We start from the raw sequence: 13,547 nt of genomic DNA, 5'->3' as shown, positions 1-13,547 counted from the left end.
TGTTTTTTTTTTTTTCTTCCTTTCAAAAAATTGCGTGGGGAAATGTTTTTTTTTCCCCCCCCCCCCCCCCCCCCCTTGTTTCTGGAAAATGTGAGTCATGTTGTTAGATTGTTCAATTTAACTCCCACAATATGAAGATAATGGAGACATAAGAGCTGCCATTAGCCAACAGCTCCACTTTAAAGCTGGCTCGTGAGAGTGTGCAGACACACTTCCAGCATGTCAGCTAGCTAAAGGAGTACCGTTACAGGTTAGTCACAGTTAGCCTTCCACACCGTGTTCCTGTGTCGCTGTTGTAAGCCTTTGGCAGTTGGCACGTGACCGTGAACATGCTGAGTGATTATGTCTGCTGACCACACACACAGTTACCTGATATTCGACCTCCATCGTACCATTCCTCATTGCTGTTTGGAAGAAACACTCGGATCTTCCGGGTGGCAGCAGGAACGTGAACTCGCTGTCCAGGTTCTGTCCGAAACAGTTCGCGGCCCCGAAACACCAGCCGAACACGACCGCGAGGACGAGCAGTCGCGCTCCACATCCCTCGTTCCTCCGGAGAAGGTCCATGGTGAAGATGTTCCCAAACACAGGGCTATCTAAGTTCAGCCATCTCCTTCTCATCCCTCTTCCGCAGCAGGAACTTTGCGATGCTGTGATTGGATGGAGGATCCAGAACGAGGGGCGATCCTGCGGACCAATCAGAGGAGGAAGAGTAGCGATATTCCTCCAATCACTGCAGGGCAAGAGGTCGTCACTCAGAACCACCTCAAGATGAGATGCTACTGTGTGACCTGCGCGTGTTACATGTCTCTGAAGTGACAAAACACAGTGGCACCACGTTATAAAGGATTTATAGGTTATAACTAATGGCTTTATTTAAAAGATCAATTCATATTTTTTTTATATATGTTTTGGGTAAGTGACTTGTTAATACTAAACAATTTTTGGTTTCCAGGTTGGGAACAATCTCTCTTGCTGGCAGACAGACTGGAGATTTCACTGTGCAGTTAGATCTATTGTGGTTGCAGCTGTCCAAATACTATTTAAAATGCTAAATAAACTTTAATGACTATAATAACTCGAACATCTTATCATGTCATTGCCATTTGCTCTTTCCAAGGTAAAAATGAACTAACCCTGATAAGGACATCATGCTAATTTATCTTATTTCATTCTACTTTATTGGAAGACAAAAGGCCACGATGGAGCTCCAGAACGGGTCAGCAGGGTCAGGCATATTGTTGTCTTTTGTAACTATTAGTATGCACATCATCTCTGTGCCATTACTGCCATGTTTCTAATATTATTTTTGTTTTTTTTGTGTACATTGTGACGGATCCGAAGCCCCCAGAGCCTTATAGGGGTGAACCTCTCTCAGGCCTTAAGCAAGGGGCCTGTTTATTAGGATTTCAGATAATGTTGAGATTGAAGGGAGGAACAAGGTGACTAGCCCTTCTTTTCCTTCCTCACTTGTAAGCTGCAGCTATGAAAATGATTAATGGCTTGGTTTGGTATTAGGTGTGCTAATTATCAAGCATCGACAATATTTACTGCTACTGTCAATGCTTGCCAGCTGACACACCTACCCATCGTTAAGTGTGTTACTTGCAGCTGTGTCTGCCCTGCTGTGATATGTGAAAATGATCTGTAATGGATCTGTAATAAACGGAATGTGACGGGGCTACGGTATGTGTCTGACACAGGAAACAACAATTTGAAGTGTTAAATTAATTCTTACAAGTGTTTGCATCCACCCATAGTTGTGTCTAGGAAGTAAATCAAGAAGGAACTGTCATGCTGTCAGAAAATGAATGTTTGTACAATTTCTGAATAATGTTTTAGCACATCTTTACATCACAACTCTGTGGATACTTTGATTGATGTGATGATCAGTGACTTATGTGTATGTAATCAGTAGACTCGTGCTGAAAGATGTGTCGAGCTACTGAACAAGACGATGCATTACCTCCATTTGTGACACAATGCAGCTATGACAGTTGCTGTGGTCAGTTGGGTTAACCTGCATGTATCATCTGTATAGTTAGTGCAAATAAGAAGTCAAAGAGACTCTTATTACTGGGGTTCCCTATTATTTTTTTCCTAGCTGAGTCCTAAATCTCTACCCTTGTTCAGTCATTTGCGATAACCTTATTAAAAGACACTCACCAGGCCTTTTTCACAAAACACAATCTGACTTATCTTTGTAGGAAGTAAGCCATGACAGCGAAGCAGCTAATTGGAGTTCAGCCATAATTATTTATTTTATTTACCCCTATGAATTTACTGTGATGTGTAATTATTAATAGTATGATTATGATTTTATTGTGTGTCATCATTGGCCGGTCAGACAGTCATTTTGTCATCTTTTGAATGCGACGCAAACACTTTGTGATTGATTGTTGGAATTGTTGAGGCCCCTATGAAACACTATCAGGGGGTGAGCGTAGTGCACCAAGCAAATAGGGTGTTTACCTAGCAAATTATAGAAATAGACACCTAGACAATAGGTGTGACATTAGTAATAGCTTCATATCATTTAGGTGATCCAAAGCCCTGGTATTGTGCCTGCTGGTTCACTTTAAAGGTTTTCTGGGACCCTTAAATGTAATTAATCTATCATTAATGTTGTTAGTTACACCTGTGCTGCTCCTGAGGTGCACGTCCTCCTCCCCATGGGGCTCAAGCAGCCCCATCGCTGCAGATTCAGACCAGGCAGCAGCAATGCCACAGAAAACAGCAGATTACTGAATGTGCAACAGAGAGAAAAATGTTTCAGGAAACGTTGTTAGGCAGAAACAGGAAACAGATAATTATTCAACAAGTGCTAGAAAAGTGAGGAGATGAAAAAATAAAAAGTAGCCTAACAGAAATTAGATTTGTTTTTTTAATTTTCCATAAATCTCCTCTTCATTAGTTAATGTATAATTTTGTGATCAGTTCCACAAAGGTACTTCTGGGGTTCCACACATGTCCAGGTCCATCTCTGTCTCTCAATAACTGCATTTAACAAGCAACAACCACAGCCGCCAACCACGTCTGTAGATGTCACGGGAGTTCACGGTTAGGACCCAATAGCAAGACCACAGGAGACAGAAGTTGGTATAAACAGGTTTTATTTAGCCTGAATAAAGATGACAGGAAGGTGTGGAGCCCGTGGTCCGACACCAGAGAGTAGGCAGATCGACGGTGTGAGTCCCGTGGCTCGACACCGGAGGGCTGGCAGCTTGACGGCGTGTGTAGTTCGTTAACACAACGGAGGGCAGAGCGGCGGTGTGTAGTCCGTAAATATAAAGCAGGGCACGGGGGATTCCCGGACCGACGGACACCGGAGGCAGGCGCTCGAGGCCGAAGATGCAACGGGGTTGAAGCGGGTGAAAGACGGTACGACCTGACCACCACAGACTGCAGGACCAGAGTTTATATAGTGCCAGGGGAATCGTTAGTGGGACCTGAGTCTGGTGTGTCAGCCTGCAGGAGGTGATTAGCTGAAGTAGCTGCAGCTGTGTGGCCATGGGAGGTGTCTGGTCTGACAGGGATCCTGACAGTAGACTTCCGTCTGTCCTCCCAGAGTGTTTATCTCCACTGAACACAGTGTGCATGTGCGCGCGTGTGTATGTCTGTGTAGTGTGTGGGTAGAAAGTGAGTCAAAGAGTATGCAGTGTAGTTTCAACATGAGTCTGTCATGCCAAACTGCCCCCTCCTACAACAAAAAAAACAAACTGCTTGAGTTTCTCATGCAACAAAGCCTGAATCATCTCTTTTCATAAGTCATAAGACTTTATTGGCTCTTTGTTACACAGCGGAGAAATAGAAGTAAACATGCAGCATGCAGCACATATGAAAAAGATAAAGAGAGGGACATGAAAGTATTTATCAGAATACTTGGATCTGAGGTATGTGAATAATAAAGAATAAGAGGGAGAACAAAAGAGAAAGAAAAATATTCGATACACAGATTCCAGACATGTCTGCACTTCTGGTCAGCTGTGAGGAAGAAGGGATGTCGCAAATGGACAAAGCAGGAAAAAGCACGTTGTACCTCAAAACAGAAACCAAGTATTGATAAATGACCCATGACAAAACATATGAGGGGAAAAAGGAAGAATAAAAAGTGAAGCAACTTTTGAACAATTCAGTGATCGTAATGGAAAAGAAAGTGTTGCCTAATGAGGTCTTGAACTTGGCCGTTTGCTTCACAGCCTCTAAACCTCTGCAACACATTAGTCATCTTCAATCACTGCAGGTTGATCAGCAGGAAGGAGAGAGAGCCACGACTTACCCCAAATATTAACACATGTTGCTCAAAGTCCTATGAATATATGTGAGAAAGCCTGACAGTGTGAGAAGAGGCTTTGTAAAATTCTCTGCTGCAGTAAAGTGCAAATTAATAAGACTGTGTGGGTGACATAGTGCAAAGGCCGTGGTAGCAGCCGTGGGCAGCGGTCAAAAGTATACGGGTGAGAATTTAACAACTTGACCCCACTCAACTCATCCTCCACATCCAACTCTGCTGTTTCAAAGACATCACACAGCTGACAAACAGAAATTGGCGACAGACAAATGAACCAAAAGTGTTGAACAGAACATGACACACAGCCAGGAAGAAACTGAAAAGTGAGAAAAGGAAGTGTCAGCTTAGGAACGATAACTATATTGGTGGGGAGTGTCCTGCGCACACTCACATGCACACTACTCACGCTCTCTCTCTCTCTCTCTCTCTCCCTCTTTCCGTCATCTTCATTTCCTCTTACTTGCTTCAAAAGCATGAATAGTGATAGTTGACAGCAGGCGAGCAAAGACAAGAGGTGAGGGAGATCAGTACTGGCGAAGCAGACAGAGGAATTTCTTCTTCTCAGGGTGAGACATCTGGAGAACTCATGATACACAGTGATATATAAGAGAATGTTTGTAATGTTATTTTAATTTTAACATGTATTTTAAGAACTTTTCTGGCATTTTATATCCCCAGGGAGTTTCAGAGGTGCGTGTGAAAACCGCCCTGTGCTGCTGAATGGTTGACTGAGCTGTGTAGAAACATCTATAGTGCACATTTAAATCCAGGTAATATCTTACTGAACTGCCTAAACAAAGTATAGGAATAGGAAATGTCTTTTTGATTTATTGTCGGTGTTGTTACATGCTTCTCGTGTGCTTGCAGTAGTAAGGGTATGAAGAATTCACCTTGTTTCCCAGAGGCTGGTTGCATCGCATTCGTTGCATGTCTCATGCCTCCCTCTTGGTCTGTTTGTGTCTTTTTTTTTTTTTTTTTATCGTCTCTCTGCCTCTCTGTTCCCAGTTTCTTTGCTTTACCTACCCCTGTCTTTTCCCCCTTTCACCTTTAGCACCTAACATCCTAGTTGGAGTGTAATCTGGTGTGATGGCAGAGGGCGGTGTGGGCACATGCCCCCAGGTGTTCGTGGTGGACAGACAAGCGAGCTACATCTCCCAGCCCAGCGGGAAGGGTTCGAGATGGCCGAGAGTGAGCCAAAAGTTCCTTCTGCTGCTGGTGGGACTCACACTGTTGGGAGTTGTTGTCGAGGGATGTTTCATCTACAGACTATACAAAAAAACGGAGGTGAGGCTGACGCCTGCATGTGATTGTGTATGTGTGTGTGTGAATGTGTGAGTGACAGGAGAAGCATCTGTGTTTGGAAAATGTCCCTATTTTCCCCTACGTCATAACCAGACACACACACACACACACACTACAGCGGACAGCTGAGCGCTTTGTCGGTGGGTCGTCATTTGCTCTTTTCGTGAAAGGTCTATAATGACAAACGTGTTAAATGGACTCTTTCTCTAGATCTACTTCCCTTTCTTTTCTCTCTCAAGGGCAAACCCACAGTTTAACTTCACTTTTCTAAGACAGTTTCATAATGTTCCTTACATACGTGTTTCTATTATGTTGTAAACTATGCATGTTATTTAAATACAAAAACCTGTGCAATGTCCAAGAATGACTCTCACCGCTTTACCAGCCACTGTATTTCTCAGTAGCTCATATTCGAGACATAACGTTGGCATGTAACATTTTGCTACGTTATTTAGTTTATATCACATGAAGGCTGAGGCATTCAAATACCTTTATTACAGCATGACTGTAAATGACCAAATTAAATAACAACAACAAAAATCAGTGGTCAAGTGAAACCACAAAATAACTCTGATTAAAAAAACAAAATTTAAAATGCATTTTCTGTTGTTTTTCTTAAAATAGGGGCCTCAATGTTTTTGTGCGTCAAATGACGATATGCCATTCCTTTTTGTGTGCTTTTTTATTGGTTTCCCCGAGACAGGAAACTTCCTGTTCTTAGTGTCGCTGACCTTTTGACATCTTGCTTTCAAACACGCACATATTTTATTACTCACATGTGTTCATTCTGTAAGTCTCATGCTCTCTTTTAACTTCCTCTCCCTGCAGGAATTTTCCCTCTGTAAGTATCATCCTCTCTGCCAGAACCTGTCCCATCCCCAAACATCTGGCCAGCAGGTACGTGTGGGCGTATGAGTCAGGTGTTACACTGTTGCTCTGCCGAATAGATGTGTGATGGCTTTTTTTCCCGTTTCAGGGTGGCGCCATAATGAGACAAGTGGGACCTAAAGGTATTGAGTTACTGTCTGTTTTCATGATTGATTATGATGAGCCACAAACATATGACGTCGGAATCAATCAGCGAAAAGTCATTTTTTTCAGAACTTGCTAATAAACCTGTCACGTGAATTCATGTGAAGATTTTACATTGATTGATTGGTTGGTCTTACCCTGCTTTCTTGAACAGAGTCCAATGAGATTCCCACAGTGCCACCACATCTGGATCAGGTCCAACAGAAGCCCTTTGCTCATCTGACAGGTTAGAGCCGTCTCACCACTCAAACCAGAATACTGAGTATAAGCCCAATGATTCACCCGAACCATTCCCCCTTATTCTCTTTGTTCACAACAACGCTTTTCTCTCTTCTATCTCATCTTAATCCCAGGCTCCACCAATACAATAGTGGAGAACAAAGTGGTGGTGTGGGTAGATGTCGTCACCCACAGCATGGTCTACAACGGCCATGGCCGGTTGTCGGTGGAGAAGGAGGGCTACTACTACCTCTACTCCAAATTGACATTAAATGCTGCAGAGGAGTGTTCGGTTATCCAGCACAAGGTCATGAAAGACACCAGTGCCTACAACAACTTTCCTATAGTGCTTATGAGATCAAAAAGGTTCGTCAGTTTCACCACTCCTTTCTTCCTTCCTCTGTCGGAGCACATGTGCTTACAACTGCTTACTCGGGTGCAGCCTGTATGCAACTTGGTCATCTGTGTATTTAACGGCAAGCTGAAATCAATGCCGTCTTCATTATGTTGTGGTGAGTTTGCTTTCTGACATCTCGGGCATTTTTCCTCCAGTAACCGCTGCTACACCCAGACTCGCTCCAAGGCTTCAGGCGGGGAGGATCTGTGGAACAGTTTTCTGGCTGGGATCTTTCTCCTGCAGAGTGGAGATAAAATTTATGTCACATTGGAAAATATTACCAAGATTCACCCAGGACTTCCTGACAATTTCATGGGGGCCTTCATGATATCTCCAGCCAATATTCTGCAATAATGCCTCCCTCCCACATTGTGATCAGATTCTATACCACTCTGTGTTATGTAATTCAATATATATAATCTAAATTATACCGTACTCAGTTAATGGACTTGAATCCTTTATAAAAAAGCGACAAATGGTTGTGATGTCATAAAAAAGTATCTGATATTCAGATTATATAATCCTACAATGTTGCATATTTTGTGTGAATAAAATACGGTTTCTTATCAAACAAGTGTGAGGTGGCTTGAGCTCCTGATAAGGTCATAGCTTGAACAGGTATCAAGAGAAACACGCTTTAAACAAATATTCTGTTGTCGATACGGAACAGATTTCTTTGCTGCCCAGGTGATAAACAGTGCAAAACAAACAGAGGACTCTTTTTGAAGCAGTTTTGATAGCTTCAGCACAATGAGACTAACCACATAACATGGTTGCATAGCATACACCAACACCTCTCTCACTGTGTTTGTGTATGTGTGTGAGAAGAGCAGGATGTGGTTGTGTAAGGATGCACTGAGGAGAGGATGGAGGGGAAGAGTTGCTGAGGTTGGTGTGGCTGACTCAGCTCTTCTCACACTACAGAGGAACGTTTTGCATACACTGCAGCATGGTGTCAAATGTTTAAAAAAAGGACATATGGAGGTATAGAGAAATTAAGTAAAGGAGAGTTTGGCAACCAACGAGGGAATTCTGTCAGGGAATTTGGGTGGAAAAGGAAACGCAGAAAGCAAAGTGCACCGAGCACATGAGAGTAGCGTGGAGACACAGGAAACCGTATAGACAGGTAGACAGACAGGTAACCAATTGAATGTGAGTGGAGAGACTGACCTCAGAAGCTGCTGGGATATTTGGGTCATTTCCTGCTCTGAGACGAGGATACACATCTGTGTATCTGTGTGAAACAAAAACACAACAAGATGATACTCTTGCAGCTTGAGCATGAACGCTTTGCATATTAAATGCGTGTTTCTTGGTGCATAACCACCACTTGTAGATAATTTAAATGGTGGGAAACCATTGTTGATTTTGAATCTCGTCACCTGTGTGCATGTTTGTGCACGATGCAAACAAAACAGGGACCCACGTATACGTACATATACATATATATATGTATATATATAAAACGGCTTCTCCATAGCACTACTAGATGGGGGAAAATCCACAGTGAACCTTTAAACCTGCAATAACTGTTTTCGGCCACGTGTGGAAACAAGATGTGAACAAAACAGACATATCAACACCTTTTCATTTGATACGGAAAACTTGTTAGCAAATAATTGCTTATTTACATATCCAGATGTTATACAGAGCAACATTATCATTTATTTTGATGTCACGTCCATATGATGAATGTAAGTAAAAACATTCCCTCTCTTTTATCTCTGTTTTGGTCTCTACCATCACAGGAAGTAAAAATGTGTCTTTTAGCTGCTAAATGCCCCACAGTAATAACAATAACTTTATTCATGTCTATCAGCTAGTCACTGTCTGTTTGCTGTTTGGTGTTGAGCAGGTAGTGTATACTGGGCTTAGAGAGCTTTTTCAGTGAAAACAGCCAAATATGATGCTGTGAGAGTGGTTAGAGTGAACCAGGGCAACAAGGAGCGGCAGATTTGAGTGATGATTCTCTGCAGGTTCATCCCTACAAACAACCCCTTCACGTTGTCATTTAATACATACATGGCATTGTTAATATAAGGATATTGATTATAGCCACTTTAACTAATGGCAACTACAACTTGAGCCACCGATGTGTAGCTTTGAGCATAATCAATGAATTGTACTTAGTTGATTAGTTTCTTAGTTTGGAGGAGAATGAGCAGACGTTTTAAAAATCCCTCTGTACACACACAGGCACGCTTTAGAAGTAATGATCTCATGCAGCTATAATTCTTCAAATTGCATTCATCATTTCTTCTTAGATATTTGAACCTTCTGCTTCATGTGTGCTCTGACAAAATGAAAGCCGTATCTTGTATCTCTTAAAGCAGGTACATTTGGTTTTCACTTGGGTTTGTATCACACAAGAGGTGTAATCATGTTTGTTTGCTGGCCCACATAAGAGGTTTTTTTCTAACCCACACTGTTTGGTAAATAAACAGGAAGTGATGCCGATGCAGTTCCCGGTATATGCGCTGCGTAACAGCAGGGAACTTTCCCTTACATATACACTTTTCAAATATTCCACTTGAAACTTTTTCACAATCACTTTCACACTCGTCATTTTCTACTGTTCACACCAAAACGGACTCAGCATTCACCGTATTCATGTTTAATATGGATTACGATAAAATACATTCAACAATGTGTAGTTTGTCCATAGGACTTACATATCTTTGAAAAACAAAACTTTTTTTTATCAATTGACGTGTCCACATATTACAGATATCTTAGTCACAATTACAGAAGGATCATTTTTACGGGACTTTGTTTCTGTAAAAGTTTTTTAAGTGCAGAGCGTTACTGATTATTGATACTCATCATTTGCCAGAAGTGTTTGAATGACTTTACCTTTACTACACAATATGTAAATGAGGCCCCTAAGGAGCAGAATCATAATCACACATTTTTGCAAGCCTCTACTTTATGCCCTAAGCCATTTATAAAATGAAAAAGAGCTATAAATCACATTTCATTCAATGTAGGCTGTGTATTGCACATCAACATTAATGTAGTGATATACATCAAAATAAATGTCCATAAATATATATATATATATGTATATAAATAGTTCCATATTATCAAATAAATATATCATATACAGAGTAACATACTGTATGCACATTTATACAGAATAAGGTGAGTGTCTAGTCTTTTCCACATGCTGTTTGCATTATCATAAATGCAATTTCTCTTCAGATTCCACCTGAAAAAGTCCTGCCAAGCTTCATCGTCTCAGTTCGCAAGAAATGTGGTCATAGCTTAGAATAAGGCATCGGCGCCTGTCCTTTTTCACCTACTTGGACTTTAAGAAAACACAAACTGGTGTCGTTCTTAAGTCACGACCCCGAAGGTCAACGGGCACATCTGCATCTTCCTGACAGCTGCATTGCATGTGTGCACATTAGTCCACAAGGAACATCCCAAATCCTGAGCTGCTCAGCTCCAGTTTCCAGTTCTCCAGTCCCTCCTTCGGTACAGTCATCTCAGCGACCAGTGTCTGCCCCTCCAGCTGGCTCACTGTCCAGCACTTTCTGCTCACAAGTGTTGAATCTGCCACTTCCGGAAGCTGCATCTCGCAGGTGAGCTTATCGCCCACGCGCACGCTGAGGAGGCCCGCATTGCACGTAAAGGTGCATGTGAGGTTCAGACTAACGTACATGAAGTAGCTCCCCGCCCGTTTGGACTTCAGCGAATGCTGGTCTGCGTCAAACACGAAGTTGCTTCCCACAGAACTCTCAGCACCGAACTTGACAGGAGCCAATTGCATGGTGGAGGACTTCAACTCGCCTACAGGAGGAGACAAACACATCTCATTTAGATGATGTTTACAAAGCTCAAGAACATGCTTGATAGTTGTATTCCTTTCCAGTGTTGTCTTGCCTTAAGTCTGAAATGATTTGGCGCAGCTCAAAACCTTATGAAACCTCATTAATGTAACTGTAGTGATACAAATGGGTGATTTGTACATCTTAATGTTTGTAAATGTCACTCTGTCTTTGGAGAGAACTAATCTACATTATGGCCTTAAAGGGAGACATTATTATCATCTGCTTACTTATTACTTACTTATTTTTTTATTTTTCATAATTCTGAGAATCTGTCCCTTAACAATTATGTGACATGGGTGCTTTTAGTAAATAAAAGTAGACTTACTTGACTTGGCTTCCAGATAGACAACGTTCTGCATCTGTTGAAAAAAATAAAATATATGTGGATTAAAATGTGCCGAGGACATGGGTCAAACTTTATAAAGGAGGGAATAAACAGGTAATTGTTCAAAATGTGAATAATATGAGTCATTTGTTTACCTTGTTTGTGGGGTCAGTTGCGTCTCCTGACAGCTTTGACGTCTCCAACACAAAAGACGGACGCAGGGACTCCAGTTTGGACCGCAGCTCCATCACAACCATCACTCCTCCGGCGGCCCCGGCTGTCACCGCCACAAACAGAAAAATGATTGACACGACGAGAAAAACGTCCAGGCAGCATCCACGGCGGCCGCTCTTCTGGTGAGACTCTACGTCCATTTCTTTATCTTGGTGTCCCATCAATCAGCAGTACGATGCCTGAGCTTCAGGGAGACTGTCCAAGCCGTCCAGATCTTTCATGCAGCGAATAAAAGGCTTTAGTTTGAAGTTGTGCAACTCCAGGTGATCGGCTGTTTACCTCCTCAAAGATAGTCCTCTTGTTGTCACACAGCCCAGTTCGCGTCTAAATGTGAATGTCACGTCTGTGAGCACCATGGTGGCTTTTTATAGGCCACTGTACTTAGCACAGCGTTTCAGACACGGAGGAAAAACACGGAAGTCATGGATTTCCCTCTCGAAAGTCTCACACACGCCCCCTCCTTCGCTTCACGTAAGGTGAGAAAACGAGCCGCGCAGACTTTCCACGGCTCTCCCTCAGATTGCGCAAGTGCGCCCCAAAGGCAGCGCGCGCGTGGAAAACGAAAGGGAGAGAAAATGCGCATCCTCCAGTTTCAATAGGCTACATTCCGACACAGTTCTCACTCCACTATAAACCTCATACGGCTGGCAAAAGTTGCACAACGGAGATAATTAAAACCTTATTTGATTTGGCTGCATTATTGGAAAAGCAGCCTCTCTTTTTGACAATTTAATGTAGAACAGAAACGGCAGTGTGCGCGTGTGTGTGAGATGTAATGGTATAGCGTGGGGCATTTGTCAAGAGATGTATTTCATCATCAGGCCAAATAAAGCTCTCATCGTCACTCACCAAGGTTTATATACCAGGCACTATTCAGGCACAATCACGTGCCAGCTGATAGCAAATGAGATTGCGAATTATGCAGTTGAGCAAAAACATACGGGAATCCCCCACTGTATTAAGTGTGTGCGTGTGTGAGGAAGAGAAGGAGAGAAAGAGAGAGAGGGAGAAAGAGAGAGAGAGAGAGTGGCATGTAGCCTATCCCAAAAAATAAAAAAAGACAATCAGATAGCAATCTTAGAAAGTCTCGAAGAGAATAGATGTGTGTGTGTGTGTGTGTGTGTGAGGGAGAGGGGGGAGACAGAAAAGGTGCTCAAGAGTGAGATGGTGTTTTTTCATTAATAACATACATACAACAACATCACACTAACACATTAGACAATATTTGACACCTGTCATTTTAATTAATTTGCAGCAATTTCTGGAAACTGCTCCTGTGAATTTTTTTGTGGTGTAATTTGTTACTGCAACTATTACTGCAACTCCTGAAAGTTGCCCTGGGACATTTTAAAGTATAAGTTATATGACCTTGTCCATACTTTTGTTCAGGGGTTATTCTGTTTTACATGAAGGTCCCTTAGTTCCAATCAAGGACATTCTTAAAGCTATTATACAATGATGTACATGCAGTAGTATATGCCTCCAGGTTCGTGGCAAGAGTGAGGCCCTTAAACGTATACTGCCCATGTACATTGTAACGCCAGGTTCTATCAGCCATCATCAAATCCCAGACTGGTTCTAAAATCATGTGGAAAGCCTTCACAAAAGAGTGGAGCCTATTCTAGCAGCAGATTAACACTTTCACTTTTTTCAAGAAGCAAATATTGGCAAATAATGATCAGTGAAAATTACAAAATACTTCCAACTGATAGCTTAAAAGTAGCCCAAGATGTGAGTCTCTTCAGTTTAAATCAGCCTCTATGAGAAATAGTTTATTGTTTATGTTTCTGTATATTAAATTGTCCCCAGAAAAAACAAACATCTCCAGAGGTAAAGGAGAGCGGGGTTGGTTGGGCCTCTTTTGTATTGACAGGTGTCCCAGCCACGCCCCGGTAACTGTCCCAACCGTCCCAG

At 42.2% G+C, this 13,547-nt stretch overlaps 3 protein-coding genes across 3 annotated transcripts in view; 1 reads left to right on the top strand and 2 right to left on the bottom strand.

Annotated features, from left to right (window-relative positions):
- tmed1b (transmembrane p24 trafficking protein 1b) overlaps nucleotides 1-661 on the bottom strand; it is a 4,452-nt gene extending 3,791 nt beyond the window's left edge. The window contains exon 1 of the mRNA XM_031864558.1: nucleotides 370-661. Coding sequence (XP_031720418.1) covers nucleotides 370-621 — 252 coding nt within the window. The 5' untranslated portion in view covers nucleotides 622-661. The remainder of the gene's footprint in view (nucleotides 1-369) is intronic.
- Nucleotides 662-4,767: 4,106 nt separating this feature from the next.
- LOC116392928 (TNF superfamily member 14) lies at nucleotides 4,768-8,107 on the top strand. Its single transcript, XM_031864769.1, has 8 exons — nucleotides 4,768-4,857; nucleotides 4,970-5,061; nucleotides 5,343-5,575; nucleotides 6,422-6,490; nucleotides 6,570-6,603; nucleotides 6,780-6,851; nucleotides 6,979-7,210; nucleotides 7,397-8,107. Exons 3-8 carry the CDS (start codon nucleotides 5,378-5,380, stop codon nucleotides 7,593-7,595), a joined length of 804 nt encoding a protein of 267 aa, XP_031720629.1. The 5' UTR covers nucleotides 4,768-4,857; nucleotides 4,970-5,061; nucleotides 5,343-5,377; the 3' UTR covers nucleotides 7,596-8,107.
- A 1,739-nt stretch (nucleotides 8,108-9,846) lies between these two features.
- LOC116392998 (uncharacterized) lies at nucleotides 9,847-11,998 on the bottom strand. The gene is made up of 3 exons (XM_031864872.1): nucleotides 11,555-11,998; nucleotides 11,400-11,433; nucleotides 9,847-11,033 (listed from the first exon to the last, which is right to left on the bottom strand). Exons 1-3 carry the CDS (start codon nucleotides 11,792-11,794, stop codon nucleotides 10,648-10,650), a joined length of 660 nt encoding a protein of 219 aa, XP_031720732.1. The 5' UTR covers nucleotides 11,795-11,998; the 3' UTR covers nucleotides 9,847-10,647.
- Nucleotides 11,999-13,547: the final 1,549 nt, after the last annotated feature.

The sequence above is a fragment of the Anarrhichthys ocellatus genome, unplaced genomic scaffold, assembly GCF_004355925.1.
Source record: "Anarrhichthys ocellatus isolate YVR2014 unplaced genomic scaffold, GSC_Weel_1.0 scaffold31, whole genome shotgun sequence".
Lineage (NCBI taxonomy): Eukaryota > Metazoa > Chordata > Actinopteri > Perciformes > Anarhichadidae > Anarrhichthys > Anarrhichthys ocellatus.
The sequence above is the reverse complement of the archived record's forward strand: the minus strand, read 5'-3'. Positions and strand labels throughout refer to the sequence as shown.

Excerpts from the sequence above, each read along its gene's own strand:
- LOC116392998 (XM_031864872.1), bottom strand. The coding sequence starts at position 11,794 with ATGGGACACCAAGATAAAGAAATGGACGTAGAGTCTCACCAGAAGAGC. Across the intron at positions 11,434-11,554 it reads CAACTGACCCCACAAACAAG|ATGCAGAACGTTGTCTATCT; the intron begins GTAAACAAATGA and ends TTTTTTCAACAG. Across the intron at positions 11,034-11,399 it reads CTATCTGGAAGCCAAGTCAA|GCGAGTTGAAGTCCTCCACC; the intron begins GTAAGTCTACTT and ends CTCCTCCTGTAG.
- LOC116392928 (XM_031864769.1), top strand. The coding sequence starts at position 5,378 with ATGGCAGAGGGCGGTGTGGGCACATGCCCCCAGGTGTTCGTGGTGGAC. Across the intron at positions 6,604-6,779 it reads GAGACAAGTGGGACCTAAAG|AGTCCAATGAGATTCCCACA; the intron begins GTATTGAGTTAC and ends TTTCTTGAACAG. Across the intron at positions 6,852-6,978 it reads GCCCTTTGCTCATCTGACAG|GCTCCACCAATACAATAGTG; the intron begins GTTAGAGCCGTC and ends TCTTAATCCCAG.